At 38.1% G+C, this 20,427-nt stretch overlaps 1 protein-coding gene across 1 annotated transcript in view; it reads right to left on the minus strand.

Moving 5' to 3' along the window:
• Pls3 (plastin 3) overlaps window positions 1–20,427 on the minus strand; it is a gene marked incomplete in the record, with an annotated part of 117,716 nt that overhangs the window by 49,511 nt on the left and 47,778 nt on the right. The window contains 1 exon segment of the mRNA XM_029567592.1: window positions 4,287–4,367. Within this exon segment, the coding sequence (XP_029423452.1) occupies window positions 4,287–4,367 (81 nt within the window).

Here is a 20,427-nt window from a genome sequence, read left to right on the forward strand (position 1 = left end):
GTAGGAAATGATCATCCTTGAAAAGAAAATAAGTTGTGCCTGTTTAATAAATAAGGGGGGTCCTAGAATGGCAAATAAATTCTATAGTACCTTTGACGATTGCCTGAAGGTTCTGTAACTAATGTCATCTTAGAACTACAAAGAGTGTTTAAGGAAAATCCAAAGATTCAGCTGATTTTTTAAATGAGTTTCTAAAAGTCAGACTATATACAAGCCTTTATTATGCATGCACACAAAATACACCAATAAAATTTATGTGCTTCAGTGTAATGACCACAGCTATTTTTTAAAAGATTGAAGTTATTTTTATTTGTATGAGTGTTTTGCCTGTGTGCATGTAAGAGCACCCATGTTGTGCAATGCCTGTAGAGGTCAGAAGAGGGTGTCATATTCCTTGGAATTAGAGTTATAGATAGTTGTTAGCTGCCATGTGGGTGTTGGGAACCAAACCCAGGTCCTCTGTAAGAGTAGCCAGTGCTCTCTCTTTTTTAAAGAATACATGGTAGCCCACAACTGTCTGCAACTCCAGCTCCAGGGAATTTGATGTCCACTTCTGAGCTAGGTGGGCACCAGGCACGCACATAGTGCACATCAATTTTTAAAAATATTTTATTTTTATTTTATGTGTATGAGTGTATTGCCTGCATGTGAGTACACCCATGTCGTGCAATGCCACGGAGGTCAGACAGGGCTTCGGATTCCCCTGGAACTGGAGTTAAGGATGGTTCATAGCCGCCATGTGGGTGCTGGGAATCGAACCCGGGTCTTCTGCAAGAGCAGTTAGTTCTCTTAACCGCTGAGCCATCTCTCCAGCCCCATCTTTTAAATATTTTATTACTTTTATTTTATGTGTCTGTGTGTATTGCACCAGTGTCATTCAGTGCCTGAGAAGGTCAGAAGAGGGCATCAGATCCCCTGAAATTGGAGTTACAGACAGGTGTTAGCTGCCATGTAGGTGCTGGGAATCAAAACTGGGTTCTCTGCAAGAGCAGTCAGTTCTCTTAACCACTGAGCCATCTCTCCAGCCCCTTTCTTTTTTTAAGTATCTCCCACCAAATTCTTTAATAAGTTCTTTATAACAAAGAACATTTGAATATACAGTAGATAATGGTAATATCCCAGTATAGCAAATGACTGTATGCTTCCTTGAGATTCAATTAATTAAATATTTATTGGAGAACTTAACATGTGTACAACACTGTGCTAGATATCACAAGGAGAATGTAAGAGAGTATTATCTAGAATAGGCAGAAATATTGGGCTTCCAAATTCTCATTGGCAGTATGTATGTTAAAACGAGTGTGTATACTGGAACTCATACATGGTACGGTATTCATTAGGTCGCCCAGTCTCATCTCCTGCCTTTGCAAAGTTATTGCTTACCCTAAAGTCTGCTTAACAATAGTTCCACAGCAGTCAAACCTCTAATTCATTCCTCATTTACTAACTACAATTTAACCCTGTTTACACCATGGAGATAACTGCTCAACTCTTTTTGTCATTACAGATTAACACTGATAAAATTAATTTCTTTAACTCATAAAATTCTTCAAGTCCCATCATGTAAATCACATTAGTGTTAATTTTAAAGAAACAGTAATTCTAAGATGTGAAAAATGAGAGAAAGGCCTATATTCAGCAACCAGTATTTATTTCAAGAGGCTAAGCAAGGAGATTAAATCATTACAACATTAATAAGCCACGGACCCTACTCCATCACTCTATTCATATTAAAACTAGTTAGGCTGCTCTTTACACTGAAAGTAAAAGACAATGGTTAAAGTAAATGCATTCCTAACACAACTATGAAAAGAATAATCCTAAAGAATAATGATAAAAAGAAAAATGTAATAACAAAATCCCCACCTCTTATGACAAAAAATTCATTGGCTGATTTTCATCAATCAAATATCAGACTATGTTATACCATTCTTACAGAGAATGGTATCTGTTGCAAGTTTTTCTATTGCTTTTTAAACACAAAATTATACTAAGATTCAGAACTTTTCAACGTTGCTTTTCTAGCTAAAACTCTGATAGAATATGAAGTCATTCTAGCTGGGGGTTATTATTCTCTCCAAGGTATGCTGTCATTATTAATATTATATGCATTTGTAGAAAATGTGGGTCATGGACTAGGGATATAGCTCATTTGGTAGAATAAGTGCCTAGCTTATAAAAAGGCCTGGGCTCAGTCCCCAGCACTACATAAACCAGGTTTGGTGGTATATGTCTGCAATCCCAACACTAGGTAGATGACAGCAGCAGAATCAGGAGTTTGACGTCATCATGGGTTACATAGTGAATTCACGGCAAGCCTGGACTAAAAGAGATCCTCTCTCAGAAAATGAATGAATGAGTAAATAAATAAATAAATAAATAAATAAAAGCAAATATATACATTTAATACCAGCACTCAGGAGACAGAGGCAAGCCAAGCTATGTGAATTGGAGGCTAGCCTGGTCTACATACAGAATTCAGGTCAGCCACAGCTACATAGTGAGATCCCGTCTCAACAAACAAACAAACAAACAAACAAAAGAAATAGGGATAGATGTCTTTCTCCTTTTTCATTAACGGGATTTTCAGCATAGATTTAAAAGTAAATAAATCTAGGAATCCTGGTGGGGTTTTTTGAGATAAGATTTCAAGTACATAGCCCTGGCTGGTGTGGCACTTGCTCTGTAGACCAGGCTGGCCTCAAACTCACAAAGATCCACCCACTTCCATCTCTAAGTGCTGGGATTAAAAGTATACAGCATCATATTAGACCAAGAGTAAATCTGATTTAAATAATAAATCATCATATTCTAAATTTATTCCTTTTAGTTTAGGTGATGCCAATTAGTAATAGGTCACCTTAAGCACATGTTGCCTCATGTGAACATAAACATCAATAATTGGATTTTAACTGGTTCATTTTGTGTTCTGTACACTTGACCTCAACATTGATATTTAGAAAGTAAACACAATATATTGCTTCCATAGTTGCTTAATTGTAAGATGTGATAGGATTATGTTAATATATAAACCAAGTCAACCTGGTGGTGCAAACCTGTAACTGCAGCTACTGGGGAAGGTGAGGCAGAAGGATGGCAAACTCCAGACTTGCCTGAGCTGTGGAGTAAGTTCAAGGCTAGTCTGGACAACTTACTAAAACTCTCGCTAAAAACACAAATAGGTGAGGATGAATGGTACAGCACTTGCTTACCATGCATAAGCCTCTGGGTTCAAATCCCAGCTCCATCAAAAAAAAATGCCATAGCAGTATGCCTTTATATCTTAGATTGATGTTATAATTTCATTTTATGTTAGAAGGAAAAATAGTCTACATTAGTCAAAAGTTGGGAAGATCCGTGAAAAAGATAATATAATGAAGCTAAATAAGGACGGATAGTCAGATATATTATGCCAACACTCAAGAGGCTGAGGTAGGAAGACTGCTGAGAGTTTAAGGGATCAGCCTGGGCTATATCTACATAGTGAGTTTCTATATCCATCCTCAGATACAGAATGAGAATCCTTTCCCACCAAACACTCATCTCAGAAAAACGCATACAAATTACACTAACAAAACGTGTCATCAAAATTTCACATCACAGCAATCCCCAATCTAATGACTGGACCTAAAAATCCTTGACAAATTAAATACTAGATTTAATTAGAAACATCAAAAAATTTTAAATTATTTATTTTTATTTGTAGAAGTGTTTTGATTGCCTGTGTGCTTATTGGTGTGTGTGTGTGTGTGTGTGTGTGTGTGTGTGTGTGTGTGTGTAGTGACTGAAAAGGCCAGAAGAGGTTAACAGAGCCACCATGTGGGTGCTGGGAATTGAACCTGGGTCCTCTGGAAGAATAGCAAGTGCTCTCGTCCCTTGAGGCACCTGTCCAACCCCATATTAAAATTTTTAATAAAAGTTTTTACTTCATTTATTTATCTATGTGAGTGTACATACATATATAGACGTTAAAGGACAATTTACAGGAGTCGGTTCTCTCTTTTCACCATGTGAATCCCCAGAACTGAACTCAGGTCTTCAGGCTTGGTGGTAAGTATCATTACCTGATGAGCCATCTTGCTGGCTCAAAATAATACAATTTTAAGTATGGTTTGTAAAATTTTACCTGTCTATCTTTTTTTTTGGTTTGGTTTAGTTTTTGGTTAGTTTCCCTATGTAACCAAGCCTAGGGCTAGTGATAAACCATTCACAAAAATTTCTTGTGAAATAACTTTGATACCAAATAAAAATTCCTTTCCTTTAGTTATAGGAAAAAATATACTCACCGACTTTTGCAAAGGCTTCTTTGAGTTCATCCAGCTCATCTTTGGAAATCTGAGTAGTAGCCATCTCATCCATGTATAGATCTAAAGAGAGAGCAAATGGTTTCCGGCTTTAAAAAGGCTGTGATGAATGCATAATATTAGTATGCTTGCTTAATTCTGATTTAAGGAAACAATAAGTAGACTTGCAAACTATTAAACAATCTGCATAGGTGTCCTTGTGAAACTATAGTTCATAATAAAGAAAATAAATGACAAGCAAAAGCTATTTAGAAAAAACAAATTCTGAATCTTAATTTTCTTCTCTTTGTTTTCTTTTGCCATGACTTTTTTATTTTTAAAGGCTCAAATAGTAGTCATAATTCATTAAACACTTACTGTATGTCACAAATTACCTCATACATTTTACATGGATTGTTTCATTAACCATGCACAGTAAGCTATAAACCTACAAACAACTTAATTTACAATAGAGGGTGCTAACACATACAGAAATGAAGGTAGGTGCCTTAAGTCTCACAGCTAGCAGCTTACACAGTAAGACATACCCTCATTAGAGAAGGAAGTTATTTTACCTCTTATTTCTTAATGTAATTAAGAACATTTAGTTATATATTTTTATGTTTACTGATTCTTTAAAATACTTTAAAACTTTTAAATTTTTATATTTTTATTTTATGTGTATGAGTGTTCTGCCTGTGTGCATGTAAGAGCACCACAGGCAAGAAATGCATATTGAGGCCAGAAGAGGGAGTGAGAGTCCTTGATACTGGAATTATGGATGGGTATTAGTTACCATGTGGGTCCTCTGGAAGAGCAGTAAATGCTCTTAATTGCTTAGCCGTCTCTCCAGCCTCTTTATTGATTCTTTGATAATTTTGTACAATATATTTTGATATTTGTGTACCTCTCCCATTCCCTCTTCCTCCTTATTACCACCCACTTCCCCTACTATTATTATTTTTGAGGCCTATTAAATCTAATTTGTGTCCTCTAAAGGATAAAATCCTTAAATATTTTTATTACTTTTATTTTTGTTTGTGTATGTGTCCAGGCACACATATGCCATGTGTGAATGTGGAGGTCAGAGGATAACTAATGGAGTATTTTCTCTGTTACCATGTGGGTCCCAAGGATTCAACTCAGGCCATCGTGCTTGGTGGCACCTTTACCCACTGAATAATCTCACTGGCTCAAGCATAAACTCTTAATCTACTTTCAAAGAATATAAAGAAGGGTCAAAGTATCCAACACCAAGTAAAGGTCCAAATGACTTTGCCAGTGATTCATGTAAAATAAGCAACTTTCACAGCCAATAGCATACTAATAACTATCAATCACTCCCCTTAAGAAAGTGGTAAAGCAAACTGTTTGGTTTTCATAGAAGTCATAGTAATGTATGTTAATATATATATTCTTTTTAAAAAATATTTTTATTTTATGTGTATTCGTGTATTGCCTACATGTATGTAAGTGCACCATGTTGTGCAATGCCTGTGGAGGACAGAAGAGGCTGTTGAATCCCCTTGAACTGGAGTTATGGACAGTTGTTAGCTGCCATGTGTGTGCTGGGATTCGAACCTGGGTCTTCTGCAAGAACAGCCAGTGTTCTAAACTGCTGAACTATCTCCCCAACTCCAATATATACATTCTTGTTAATATAAATTACTGTATTTTTTAAGTTGACGCCCTTTCCAATTTTGGGCCTGCTTGTTGGATTTAAGCAAAAGAGCAAGAGTTGGCAATCTCCATCCTGTGAACTGAATCTGGACTACATGTTTCTATGATTTTTGTTCTAGTTTCCTTTCTGTAGGTGTGATAAAACTCTCTGGACCAAAATTAACTTTGGAGAGGGAAGGATTTATCTGGTTTCCACTTCCAGGCGAGAGTCCATTATTCAGGGAAGTCAGGGTTAAAAACCAATCAAGGACTTGAAGCAGAAACCATAGAGGAATATTTCCTGATTGCTTGCTCACAGGCTTATGCTTAAGTAGCTTCCTAATATAGTCCAGGACCACCTGCCCAGGGAATGGTACCAACCACAATGGGCTGGGCCCTCTTACTTGAATTAATAATGAAGACATTCTCTTGTAGACATGTCCACTCTTGTAGACATGTCACTCAATTGAGGATCCTTTTCCAGGTGATTCTAGGCTAGTCAAGTTAACAGTTAATGCTATCTAGGCCACTCCCCAAGTAAAATGTGTTTTTTACAATAGAAATTTGAAGTCAGTTTTCATTATAGAACCCTTCAGCTTTCAACCCCAATTAAGTGAAATAGCCCAGAAAATTCCATTAAAAAAGTCAGACTGGAATTTAAAAATTATGGTGAAATATATTCAATATTTTTGATTTTGCCTCCTCATGTATAACATTTACATTTTCAACCTTTATAAAACCTTTGCTGGCCCACCCCTAAAATAAATGGGTGTTCTGTATCACAGTAGATGGACAATCCCTAAATAAAATCTTGGATGAAGGAGAATGAAAAAATACATGGTGACATTTTTTTGCTTTCATTATTCTTCTTCTTTTATTTTTCAGTAGAGCTTATTTTCAGAGCCGCTTTAGGTTCATAGCAAAATTTAGCAGAAGGGAGAGAGACCCTAACCCCACACATGGCCTCACCATTGTCAATATTCCACATCAAGTGGTAAATCTGTTAGGACTGGTGAACATACAGAAGAACATCATTACCATTCAGAGTTCTTGTCTATTACGATTCACTCTTGGTATCGTATATTCTATGAGTCTGAAAAAGTGTATACTGGCATGTATTTCCATAGTGTCATACACCATGTTTTCACTGCCCTACATGTGTTGCCTTTACAGCACCTGCCTAGCATGTGCAAAGCTCTACCATTCCACAAAAGAATTAAAGCAAAACCACCCAAGATCTTTTATCTTTTATATACTTTATCAAAAAGAAACAAATTGCCACGTGAAGTGGCACATGCCTGTAATCCCAGCACTTGGGAAATGAAAGCAGATCAGATAGTCAGGGTTATCCTTGGCTACACAGTAAGTTCAAGGCTAGCCTGGATTAGATTAATCCCAGTCTGAACAAATAAAGAAGCAAGCAAACACACAAACAAGTAACAAATTGGGGCCTGGGAGATGGCTCAGTAGGGAAAGGTGCTTGCCACTAAGCCTGAAGACCTAAGTTCAAACCCTGGACTCCACGTGGTGGAAGGAGAGAACGAACTCCCACTACTTGTCCTCTGACCTCCACACATGCACTGTGGCATTCCCATAGTCACATACATTCACAAATTAAATAAACATGACAAAACATTTTAAGTAACAAATTATTCACCATTTCATTTTTTTCCCCTTTCAAAGCTTGCTATGACATCATCAAAATATATAACATAGACCTTGCCTGTTCAGGCCGCTTTTTAAAGCTATGATATTAAAATGCCTCTACAGATGGAAAACTTCTGAGTGGGCACACTCAGTAAAAACACCCACCATTCAGTAACCTCAGATCTACGAGGTAACAAAAGATCTTCAGTTAGACATAAATCTGTTCATTTTATTTTATCAGTATTTCTTAGAGAGTGTGTCACATGTAGCTAAGGCTGGCCTCTAAGCTGCTGTGTAGCCTAGGATGGCCGTAAACTTCTCATGCTCATATCTCCACCTCCCTTTTCAGTGCTGGGACTTTAGGTATGCATGCCTGATTTACTCAGTGCTGAGGACCCAGGGCTTCATGCATCCCAGGTAATCAGTACCAACTGAGCTACATTCCTAGGTCATAGCTTGTAATTTTAAATATTAAGGAACAGTTTACAGATTCAATATAAGTTCAATCAAAATCTCCATGACATTCTTCACAGAAATAAGGAAAAATATCTTAAAGTTCATATGGAAGCACAAAAGACCCTGGCTAGCCAAAACATTTTTGAGTAAAAGGAACAATAATAAAGGGATTAGCATACTAGATTTAAAGCTAAATTTCAGAGCTCTTATAATAAAAACAGTATGGTATGGGCACAAAAACAAACAAGGAAATCAATGGAACAAAAAAGAAGACACAAACATGAGTTCACATAATTAATGGCCATCTGATATTTGGCAAAGATGCCAAAAATACCACACTAGAGGAAAGATGGCATCTTCAAAAATGGTGCTGGTAAAATTGGATATCTATATGCAGAAGAATGAAATTAGACCATTCTCTATTACCCTGCACAAACATCAACTCCAAATGGATCAAAGACGTCAGTGTGAAACCTGAAATCCTGAAACTATTAGAAGAAAACATAGGTAGTATCCTGAAAGGCAGAGGTGAAGGAAAAAACTTTCTGAATAGGACTTGATTCATTCAAGAATTAAGGTCAGCAATTGAGAAATGGAACCTCGTTAAACTAAGAAATTTCTGTATTTGTTGGGATACTAAGCAAATTAAGCAACAAAGTATCTTGGGAAAAAGCATCATATTAACTAACTTGGAAATTGCTGTAGATTTTTCTCACTGTATTGAGCGTCTTTTAAAATTTATCATATTTTCAATGAAGTAATAATTTCAAATTACTGATTTATACTATATATTGAGCCTAAATATGAGGATGGTAAACTATGAAGGGTTTCATTGAATATACATTTCTGTGTGTGTATATGGTAATTGTGTGTGTATGTGTGTTCACATGTGTGAGCAGGTACATCACTTGTGTGTTTATATGGGTACTGTGTGTGTATACATGTGTGAGATCACATGTGTGTGAGCAGGTACACAAAGTGGCACAAGGTTGGTGTCAAGTCTTTTCCTTGATCACTCTCTGTGTTACATATTGAGGGAGGGTCTGTCACTGATTTGGCTGGTCTAGCTAGCCAGCTTGTTCTAGGAAGTCCCCTTTCTCTGCCTCCCTAGGACTGGAATTTGAGGTAAGCTGCTACAACCACTTGGCATTTCTGTGGCTACCGGGGTTCTTAACTCAGGCCCTCATGCTAATCCCTATACGCACTCAGTCATCTATCTCCCCAGGCCATATTGAATATTTTTATTAGCATATATTAGTTGTATAAAATGATGGGTTCACAAGTGATACAGAAAATTTGACACCATCATTCATTACCTATAGACACTTCTTTGCATCCAGAATCCTTGTGGCAAGCTGTTGCTCCTGGTCTAAGGATGTAGTGTGCTCTCATACAATAAGAAGACAGCAGCCAGTGCCTGGTTCTGCTGCTTCCTATCAGAATGTCCAGGAGCAAGGTTGTTTAATCTCTCTGAACCTCAGTTTCTCATTTGAAAATGGCAATAATAATACCTGTTTCCCCTGGTTCCTCATAAGGATTAAAGACGATGCCTATGAAGGCACATGGTAAACTATAAAGCATTACACAGCAACTTCACATCCCCAGTGAAAGAAAACAAGGAGTAAGTAACCTGCTGAAGTAATTGTGAGAGGCTATATAATATTAGGCACCAGGTCTACTAAGAGCCTTTTAAATGGGATACATGAAAAGCTGTCTCATGTCCCCTATAATTATTGACTACAGAATATAACAAGCCTCCCTCATATATAAAAATTACAAGTGTTTAGTCAAAGTAATTTAAGAAGAACGAGCCTTAAGAAAACGTGTCAGCCACATTCTACCCATGACTCAATACGGCTCTTTCACAAGGCCAATTTCTACACAGAAGTTGAAGTGCAGGCAGGTGACATATTTTAAAAACTTAAATTAATTTTAGTTTAAATATTTCAAAATGATTCACAGCTTGTAAATATTGTCACATTCCTCTTCATTTGCACATTTTCTCGTGAGCTATAATGCAAAATTAAATGGTAAAGCAGTAAGACTCAAGTTTAACTCCAGTTTTACAATGGGTGATTGATAGGCAAAAGGTTAACTTTGAATTATGCCCCCCCCAGTCCAGTCTGTCTTCCCACAAAACATACTTTATTTACATGACATGAGGAAGAACTAATATTCAAAGAAACAGAAATATGTTTCTCTTCATTTCAGTTCCGCACATGAAAACCTCAAAAGTAAAACCTCCCAGGGGTCTCTAATCTGCAAACCCCTTTGTTCTGCTCCCTGGTTCTATTTTTTTTTTCTGGCTCCCTCTGCCTGTGTCTTTTCTTCAGAGAAAGCGGCATGGACAAAAAAGCAAGCTCTCTTTCCCTAAACATCTGAGACACAGGAAAAGACATTTTCAAAAATAAAAGCAAACAAAACCTTGTTTGTTTGTTTATTTGTTTTTTTCATAAAAGGATACGGTGTAGAACTGGGTACAAATTCAGGGCGTCACCCACAGAGAAATCTTATGCCTATGAAGTCATCCCTAATTACAGCATTTGACTAACAATACAGCAATTATGAAACCACTCCACTGGTTCATTTAACTAGACGTAACCCTGGACACAAATCTTAGTTGAAAATTGTGTACCTACAACTACCTGAAACTATTACTCAAAGTTTGAAAACTATTTGAGGGAAGGAGGGGTGCCTGTTTTCACCTCCTAAGGCATTCACCTTAAGACTATAGCTCACCAAACAAAGTACTTATTAGTGTGTGCCATCCAGTACCAAGTCAGGGTCAGGAGGAAGGGTGGCACATTTGGAAACTCCTTCATGGATAATAAACTTTAATTAGGAACTTTACATTTTTTCCCTTAAAACCAACAAGTCAAATAATAGATACAAATTGGATGCAATGGGGCTTCCTTTTCTGTGGTAGAGGGCTTGCCTACTAAGCGTCCTGGGTATCGTTCTCAGCACATCAGAAGAAAACAAACAAACTCAAACAACCCAGAGGATATTCACCTTAGACTTCATTCGCAGCTATTAGTACATTATGTAAAAATGGAATTGGGGAAGAGAAGTTGGTCACTTAAAGACTGGGAAATACACAGTTAAAACTCATGAAGAAAGTAACAAAGGGTGAATAAAACATGGAAGAATGTATTATTTGGCTATAAAAGAGGGGGAAAATCTGACCATGTGGCCACATTTGTGTGCAAATAATTCAAGAAGAGTGGGCAACAAAACAGGGGTATTATTTATCACCTTCTTTCATTCAAAACAGGCAGCGCCTTGGAACACCCACAATTCACATACCTATCTGTACCAACAGAAACTGCCAACCTGCCTCCTCCTTAGTTAGGTAAGTCAACAGCATTATTCTCTAGGTTCTATGGGTGTGTGGCATTCTGTGGGCTAAAGCTTACCTTCTCTTACTATGATTACTCAAACTCCAGTGCTCTATTTCCTAATGACTTGGGAAGATTTCAACTTAAGTGTTTAACACATTTGCTCACTCATCTCTACTCCTCAAAGCGTCACTGAAGGTTTAACAGGTACTAAGCACTGTGTTGGGGGCCACAGATACAGACAATTAGGACTCTGAAGTTTTATTCCACTAGAAGAGATAATTTTCTACTGGGGGAACTAGAAACTCAAAGACATCCTACTAAAGCCATCATAGCCACTTGTATTGAGTGATGGGTATCAGGGAGCATTTTCCATGAAAGCGATGTAACCTTTGTCTTAGAGCACGGGATGGAATTTCTCAGATAGACATCTTCGGTGACCATGTTCTAGGGTCAGAGTCAGAAAGAGAAGATGCTATCTGGAGCTGCAGAACGGCAGGATGGCTGGGGCTTTTAGCCTAGGGTTACTGACAGACATAATTACAGGCACAAATCTGATGTGGCCAAGGGAGATGAGGGTCAGCAAGGATAATTCAACTGAACTTACTGCTCATTTTTTTTCCTTTCTTTTCTCAGTACCATGAATCAAACATAGAGCTTCAAGCATGTTAGGCAAATGTTCTATCACCGAGTCACACCCCTGGCCTCATTATCCTCTTTTAATCCCCACCTCAGTTCTCCTTTCTAATAAACCAGGCCTCATTTCCAACTTCCCCATTTTCCTCTGTCTCCAGGCAAATATATTTGAGACTACTGTTTGCCCATAAAGTTTGTTCCTTATGGACGAGTCAGTCACTAAGTGTCCTTGATTCTTCCTTCCAAACTCTGGGATTCTTCCTTCTTCCTTCATGTCCCATTATGGTCTCAGGTGTGGTCAATTCTAGAATTTTCTGCTAATTTGTTTACAGTCTCTCTCTTACTCCCCCCACCACCCCCTGGACAGGATCTTATTATATAACCCAAGGTGGCTTTAAATTTGCCATCATCTTGCCCCTGCCTCCAGAGTGCTTTAATTACTGGCATGCACCCCCATGCCCAGTTAATACATGTATATTTTTAATTTAGAAAATACAGTTACCACAAGAATAGCACTTAACAATTTTATCAAAACTCTTTGATGGAAGTGACCATGTCTCATTCTTCCTAATACATCAATCCTCTATCACTGTGCCTGAATAGGTAATAATAATTCAAATAAAATAATAACACATCTTTATAAGTTTTATTTTAGCTGCTAAAAGTTATAGAGGACTTATTTACTATGGAGTATGCTACGTGCTTTGCAAATACATTATGGAAGTTATTTCTCAGAAACGTTTCTATAAGTTTGGTAATACTGTTATTCCCATTTAAGAGAGAGCAACTACATTTAGAAAAGCTGTCACTTCAAATCATGCCACTAGAAACCAAGTCACAAACCCAGGCCTGACTGGAAAAGTCAGCATTCTCAACCATTATCTGATATAACCTCCTCAACATCTTACTGAATTAATTTACTTCCTTCAAGATTTAGCATGATAGAAATATAACTCACTCATTACTGTATTCCCCATAGCATGGACACATTCTCAGTAATTATCTTTTGAATTAAGAATGGCTCATAATTGGCACCCATGACAATTTGATTATGCCTGCCCCCAACTTCAGTAAGCTATAATTGCTTATGCCTAAATTAATTGTCTAGTATCTGCTTGATATTTCAGGTCCTCTAGAATAGTCTTACCACATTTTTTTTGGTTTTTTTGAGACAGGGTCTCTCTGTAGTCCCAGCTGGCCTGGAACTCCCTATATAGACCTGGCTGGCCTTGAACTCACAGAGATTCACCTGCTTCTGCCTTGGACTAAAGGCATGAGCCACCACGCCCAGCATATTCTTATTACTTTTACCTAAGCAGTTTTCTTTTAACAACTGTCTGCACAAGATTGTTTTTTAAGACAAGGTCTCACTGTGCATCCCAGACTAACCTGGAAGTAGTGATCTTCCCTCCGCAGCTTCCCCAGTCCTGGGATTACAGGTGTATGCCACTATGCCCAACTTTGAATAGGTTTATGAATAACTGTCCTTTGAAAAACATCCTGCGAACTTCTACATTGTCACCTTGGTTGGACTCTGGACTCTTCCTCTTTGCTTCTCCTCCACTGAAGACTTCTCCCCTCTACATCTGCTTCTCACGTCCCTCTTATAACTCTTTCATTTTCTTCGCTGCCTATCCAAGTCATACCCGACCTACAGGGTTTTACAGAAGACTCTTCTTTCCTGAATGTCTGCTTCCCAATGACTCCACCTCCCTTTGATCTTTCTCTTCAACTCTCATAGAATTTGGAATCTTGACATAAAATTTATCAATTTAATTATAGACTTCCTCCTCTAGCTATGTAAGTGGAGGACAATCTGGCTGGGATATCCATCATCTTACTTGATTCAGTTGATCGGCCTCCTCCACACAGATTCTTAAGTTTGATTCAAGAGAATAATTTTAGACAATAAAACAGAACCATTCTTTGCCTGAACATTGGTCTAATTTCTTGCTCTGTAAGTTTTATTTTAAGATAGCTTGTTCCTGGAGAACAGAATGGAAACTCATTTCTCTTACATATCCTGTCATACCTTCTTTGATGATGAATACACAGGCCTGGTTTAAAAAATAATATGACAAGCTGCAATGTTTCAAGGGTAGTAATGATTCCCCGCATGCCCAATATCGAGTGATCACAGTAATTACAACCTGAAAGCTAAGTCTTTAGGATTCTAGAACCTTTTATTTGTTAGAGAAAGTGTCTCCTGGAACCCATGCTGCCCTCAAACTCACTATTTTTCAAAAATGGTCTTGACCTTCTGATCCTCCTGCTTCCACTTCCTGAGTACTAGGATTATAGGTGTGCACTACCTGACCCAGTTTATGCTGTTCTGGCTATCAAACCCAGGGCCTGTGTTGCACTCTAGCAACTGAACTGCATCCCTAGCCCAGGTTCTGTAACTTTATCACCTAAATTGTGCTGGGGAGAAAAAGGGTCTAGGATACTTTGCCCAAGATACTGAGTTGTGCAGCAAATGTAAATTCAAACACTGTATGTGAGGAATGCAATCAATTGCTCCAACTATAAAAACATGCTCCTTTTCTTTTTCTATTATTTTTATTTTACATGTATGAGTGTGTAGCCTGAATGTGTATAAGTGCACCCATATCATGCAGTGCCCAAAGGGGTCATAAGAGGGCGTCAGATTCTCTGGAACTGGAGTTATGGATGGTTGTTAGCTGCCATGTGGATGCTGGGAAATGAACACGGGTCCTCTGCAGGAGCAGTCAGTGCTCTTAACCACTGAATCAACTCTCAAGACCCCACATGCTGCTTTTTAGATTTTTGGGCCCTTGCCCAGTAGATCCTGTGGAAAATACTTCTAAAGCTCTTAGCAAGGGCTGGAGAGATGATTCAGTGTTTAAGAGCACTGGCTGCTCTTGCAGAGGACCAGTGTGTGGCTCCCAGCAACCATATGGTAGCTAATAACTGTCCCTAATTCTAAATTTCCAAATCGAGGGAATTCGATGCCCTTTTCTGGCCTCTGTGGGCATTTCACAACATGGGTGCACTTGTATACATGTAGGCAAAATACTCATAGGCATAAAATAAATAAATAAATAATTTAAAAAGCTCTTAGCAAATGTGATCATGCCATTGAGAAATACAGTTGCCAGAAAACATACATAGCCCTGGTAGCTAATACTAACTTATTCCCATTACTTAAAGGATAGAGGAGTCACTTAAAGCTTAACTGATTTGACAAATCTTGTAATTTTATAAAATATACAAAATACAGACAATAGGTTGAATAAAAACTATACATAGAGTTCTTTCAGTACACAGGGGCTATGTGTGTAGCTCAGTGGTAAAGAGAACCTTAGTATTTGAGTGACAGCACAAAAAAAGGGAAAAAGCACATAGCTATTTCTATTACAGTGCACTTATTCTTATATGTGACAAGTTTCTGTTTTACTGTATTACACATTGTGTAATTTCATCCTCCTGAATGCTTAGAGCAGTTAACAACCAGTCCCATTGTATTAGTTAATAACTTAGTCTCAATATAAACACAAGCAAACATTCAAGCATCTATGTGCTCACTTTTAGTACAGGATTCTTTCTCTTCTACACCTTTTTTCAAGGAGCAAGTGGCTGGGAGTTTAATCTCCTTTCAGAAAACTTTCCTAGAATCTTGGTAAAGCAGTCATTTTAATAGCTTAAAACACTATCTACATCATTTTCATTCATGCTTTGAAAGTGCCCTCACACTTGTCTTAGCCTTCCAGTCCAGAAACACTGGGAAAGTGAAAGTACATGGTGATTTTTATTGTTTACTAACTGCAGGTAGCACATTACTATAGATGGCTCAGTGCATAAAACATTTTCCTTGTAAGCTTCAATACCTGAGTGTGAATATGCAGAACTCACACAATGCTGGGCAAAGTCTGTAATCTCAGTATTCCTAAGTCAAGACAGTGGAGACAGAAGAATACTTAGGAGCTCGCAGGCCAACTGGCCTGATGTGTACACTGGCGAACAATAAGATCTTTTTTCAAACAAAATGGTCTGACATCCACGTTTGTCTTTCTGACCACCACACGCATGCCTGTGCTCCCCCCCAATTGCTTATTTTGTTTTCATTTTGGGTAAATTTTTGAAATTTTATTTTTTATCAGTATGTATTAATTACATACAGTAGGCTTCATTACAATGTTTTCATACATGTATATGATATATTTGCTCATATTCTATTAACAGGCTCTCATGCAGACCCAGTTGGACTGGAATTAACTGTGGAGTTAAGGATGACTTTAAATTTCTGATTCTCTTGTTTCCACCTCCTGAGTACTGGGATTACAGATGTACCCTGAGATGCCCAGTTCATATGGTAGCATTGTGCATGCTAGGGGAGCACTCTCCCAACTGAACTCCATCTCTACTCGCACACCCTTACCAACTGCTTTCTGTAGTCAATGTGGAGAGCCAACTTCTATGGAAGCAATATTTAGCCTATACAATAAACTTTATTAATATTGCTATTTTAATTTTTTAATATTTTATTTATTATTTTTATTTTAAGTGTATTTGTGTATTGCCTGCATGTAGGTAAGTGCACCCATGTCATGCAACACCCATGGAGGACAGAAGAGGCTATCAGATCCCCTGGAACTGGAGTTATGGACAGTTATTAGCTGCCATGTGGGTGCTGGGATTCGAACCCAGGTCTTCTGTAAGAACAACCAGTGTTCTTAACTGCTGAGCCATCTCTCCAGCCCCAATATTGCTATTTTTCATGCCTACATCTTTTGATAATTCTGACATTTTATCTGCAAATTGTAAAAGCAAATAGAGGACATCTTTAGATGCTACAAATAAAATTATTAACATTTGCTCTTTAGGCATGGCTGCATAGGCTCTTTGGGATGTACAGTATTAGGAACTATAAAATAAAGGCTCTGGGTTATAGAACATAAATCTGGTTATATTTTGCTACTAGGTTTCTCTGGTACATTCTAATTAAAATGACATATAAGGTAGGCCTGGTGGTGCAGGACTGTATTTCCACTTACTTGGAAGGGTGAGGCAGAAAGATGCCAAATTCAACAGTAGCCTGGGCAGCTTAGCTAGTCCACGTATCAAAATGCCCTGGTTTGATCCTCAGCATCGCATAAACTGTAACCTGGTGTGGTGGTGCATACCTTTAATCCCAGCACTTGGGAGGCAGAGCTAGACAGATATCTGAGAGAATGAGGCCGGTATGGTTTACATAATGAGTTTCAGGATGGCCAGGGAGATGTAATGAGACCCTTTCTCAAAAAACAAACAAATAAGCAAACAAAAATTAGGGGCTAGAGAGATGGATCAGTTAAGAACATGCACATGTTGGGCAGCTCACAACTGCTTGTAACTCTAGGTCTGACTCCCTCTTCTGGTCTCTGTGAAAAACTGCATGCACATGCCCATACCCACACACAGACACACACACACACATGCATACAATTAAAAATAAATTCTTTTTTAAAACTAAAAAATATACTAACGATATACCTAAGTGTTAGAGTGTTTGCTTAGCATTCAGGAGACCCTAGGATCAATTCTCAGGACCGTCAAACAATAATAAAGGAATCACAGTTATACACAAACATGCCAAATAACACAGTGTAAGAGTTCAAGGACACTTGTGGAGTAACTTGAAAAGCCTGATTTATTCCATGACAAAATGTACTTTCGATTCCAAATCAATTGATAGACTCTACAAGATTCTGTTACCAAAGGCTACCACTATCCTTTGCCCAATCCTAAGTACTTGCTTCCTTTAACTATAGTTCTCCCTTAGATGTGTCAAAATCTTTAAGGAGACATCAACAGGCATCTTCTGTTAAATGTGAAGATAGTGAGTGCTCTGTCTTTTATGTACTGCCCCAAGATCCCTGCAGATGCACAAGTCTCCTCTAAAGGTTTCTGACAAGGACAAAGGAGCAGAGAGGGCCACTCTTCGAAAAGTTATGTACAGAGTTAAACTAAGCTATCTTATCCCTTTTTCCACTTCTTTATTACAAGTCACCAGTGAAACTACCTCAAATATTCTTTTTTGATTTTTGTTTTGAGATAGAGCCTCACCTCATGTATCTTAGGTTAGCTTGAAACTCACCATGTAGCTGAGGATGGTCCCCTCCATCCTCTTGCCTCTCCCTCCCAGTTTTGGGATTACAAGCATGTATACACAGCCCTCAAATTTTGTATATTTTTTAAAAAAACTTTATTATTTTTATTTCATGTGTATGTGTGTATTGCCTGCATGTAGGTAAGTGCACCCATGTCCCGCAATGCCCACAGAGAACAGAAGAGGTTGTTGGATCCCCTGGAACTGGAGTTACAGACAGTTGTTAGCTGCCATGTGGGTGCTAGGATTCGAACCCAAGTCTTCTGCAAGAACAGTAAGTGTTCTTAAACGCTGAGCCATCTCTCCAGCCCCGTTTGGATAATTTTAAAGGAGATGCATCACAGGATAATAGTTATTAGCTAGTAAGTCCATCTCCACATTCCAGAAATCTAGATTCTCTCTCCTGTAATGACTATTTATCCACTAACCTCTTTGTCTTCTCCACTTGTCTGTGAGCTCCTCGAAAACAGGGAAGGTATCTTACTCAACTTTGTATCTTGGCTCACAACAAGTACCCACTAAAGGCTGGTTGAAATAAATAAACTTTATTGGGGGTGTGTAACGTGAGTGAACAGATCTACCTGTCAGTCAGGCAATCCAGTCATCTCATGAGGTTTACAAAATGCATCAGCTTGAGCTGAGCATAGGACAAATACCTATAATTACAGAACTCAGGAGAATGAGGCAGGAGGATTGTGAGCTCTAGACTATCCTGGATCAAGCAGCAAGTTTTAAGATAAGTTTTGTTACATAGGGAAATTCAGGAAAAAATGTTAAAAATAAAAACAAACAACAAAAAAGAACAATGTTAAAGTAGGTAGACTTTGGTTATAGGTTAGTGTTAGGGTGCTTCTCTAGCAGGCAAAAGGTGCTGTCTTCAATCTTCACCAACTTCAGAACCAATGAATGAATGAATGAATAATGAATACATAAATTTGTGAACACTGTTAGAGAAAGTTGTGGGCAAAGCTGTCTGAACTTAAGCTCACATTCTTCACATGCAACTGGTCTGTAATCATGCTTTACTTATTTACTCTGGTTTCGTACTTCAAGCTAGTACAAAACTCCTCAAGATGTTTGTAACCTATGCTTTGAATGTAGTTGAAAGTCAAACAGAAAGAGGTTTAGAAACAGTTCTTACTGGCAATAATTTTGGCATACTTGCAGCGCATTTCAGCTCTACAATGTGTAACATGCATGGATCATGTCTTGGCAGGCTAGCTATTTGTAGATAAACGTTAATATTGAAAAATAAACATAAATTACTCCAAATTGAAGCTATACTTAAATTTTGTGCTGTGAACACATTCAATATACAAAAAGAGAAACAGTATAAACATTCCCAAGTCTTTTGCAGATTCCACGTTTATCATGATTTACCCACAAATGTTTCATCTATTTTCTCTTCATTCCTACCCCTCACACTTTCCCTACCTCTCTATCTGGAATTATTTCCAATCCAACCTCAGACATTTCATGATTTCAATACTATGTATCTATTAAGAAACAAATTGGGGGTCTGGAGAGATGGCTCAGTGGTTAAGAGCACTGACTGCTCTCGCAGAGGACCCGGGTTCGATTCCCACCATCCACATGGCGGCTACGAGCCGTCCTTAACTCTGGTTCCAGGGGATCCGATAGCCTCTTCTGTCCTCTGTGGGCATTGCATGACGTGGGTGCACTCACATACATGCAGGCCATACATTCATACACTTAAAATAAAAATAATAAATAAAATATTTTTTAAAAAAGAAACAGGGTACTGGAGAGATGGCTCAGCAGTTAAAAATACTGGTTGCTCTTGTAGAAGACCCAGGTTCGAATCCCAGCACCCACATGGCAGCTAACAACTGTCCTAACTCTATTTCCAGAGGATCCGACAGCCTCTTCTGTCCTCCACGGGTATTTCACGACATGGATGCACTTACCTACATGCAGGCAATACACACGTACACATAAAATAAAAACAATAAAATAAAATATTAAAAAAAAGAAACAAATTGGGCTTGGGGAGGTGGCTCAGTAGTTAAGAACATTGGCTGCTCTTGCAGAGCACCCAGGATCTGTTCCCAGCACCATTCTTAAATCCAGTTCCACCAGATCTGTCGCCCTCTTCTGGCTTCTGTAAGTATTGCACACGTGGTGCACTTACATGCAGACAGACTACTCAAGGCATAAAATAAGATGAAATGAATAAATAAAATTTAAAAAAGAAACAAATTCATTTTCTGGAAATATTTCCATCCCATTCTAAAATAGCATAGGTTAGATTCTAACTGACTTTTTTTTTTTTTTTTTT

This window comes from Nannospalax galili, unplaced genomic scaffold (assembly GCF_000622305.1).
Source record: "Nannospalax galili isolate Female #2095 unplaced genomic scaffold, S.galili_v1.0 scaffold641, whole genome shotgun sequence".
Taxonomy (NCBI): Eukaryota; Metazoa; Chordata; class Mammalia; order Rodentia; family Spalacidae; genus Nannospalax; species Nannospalax galili.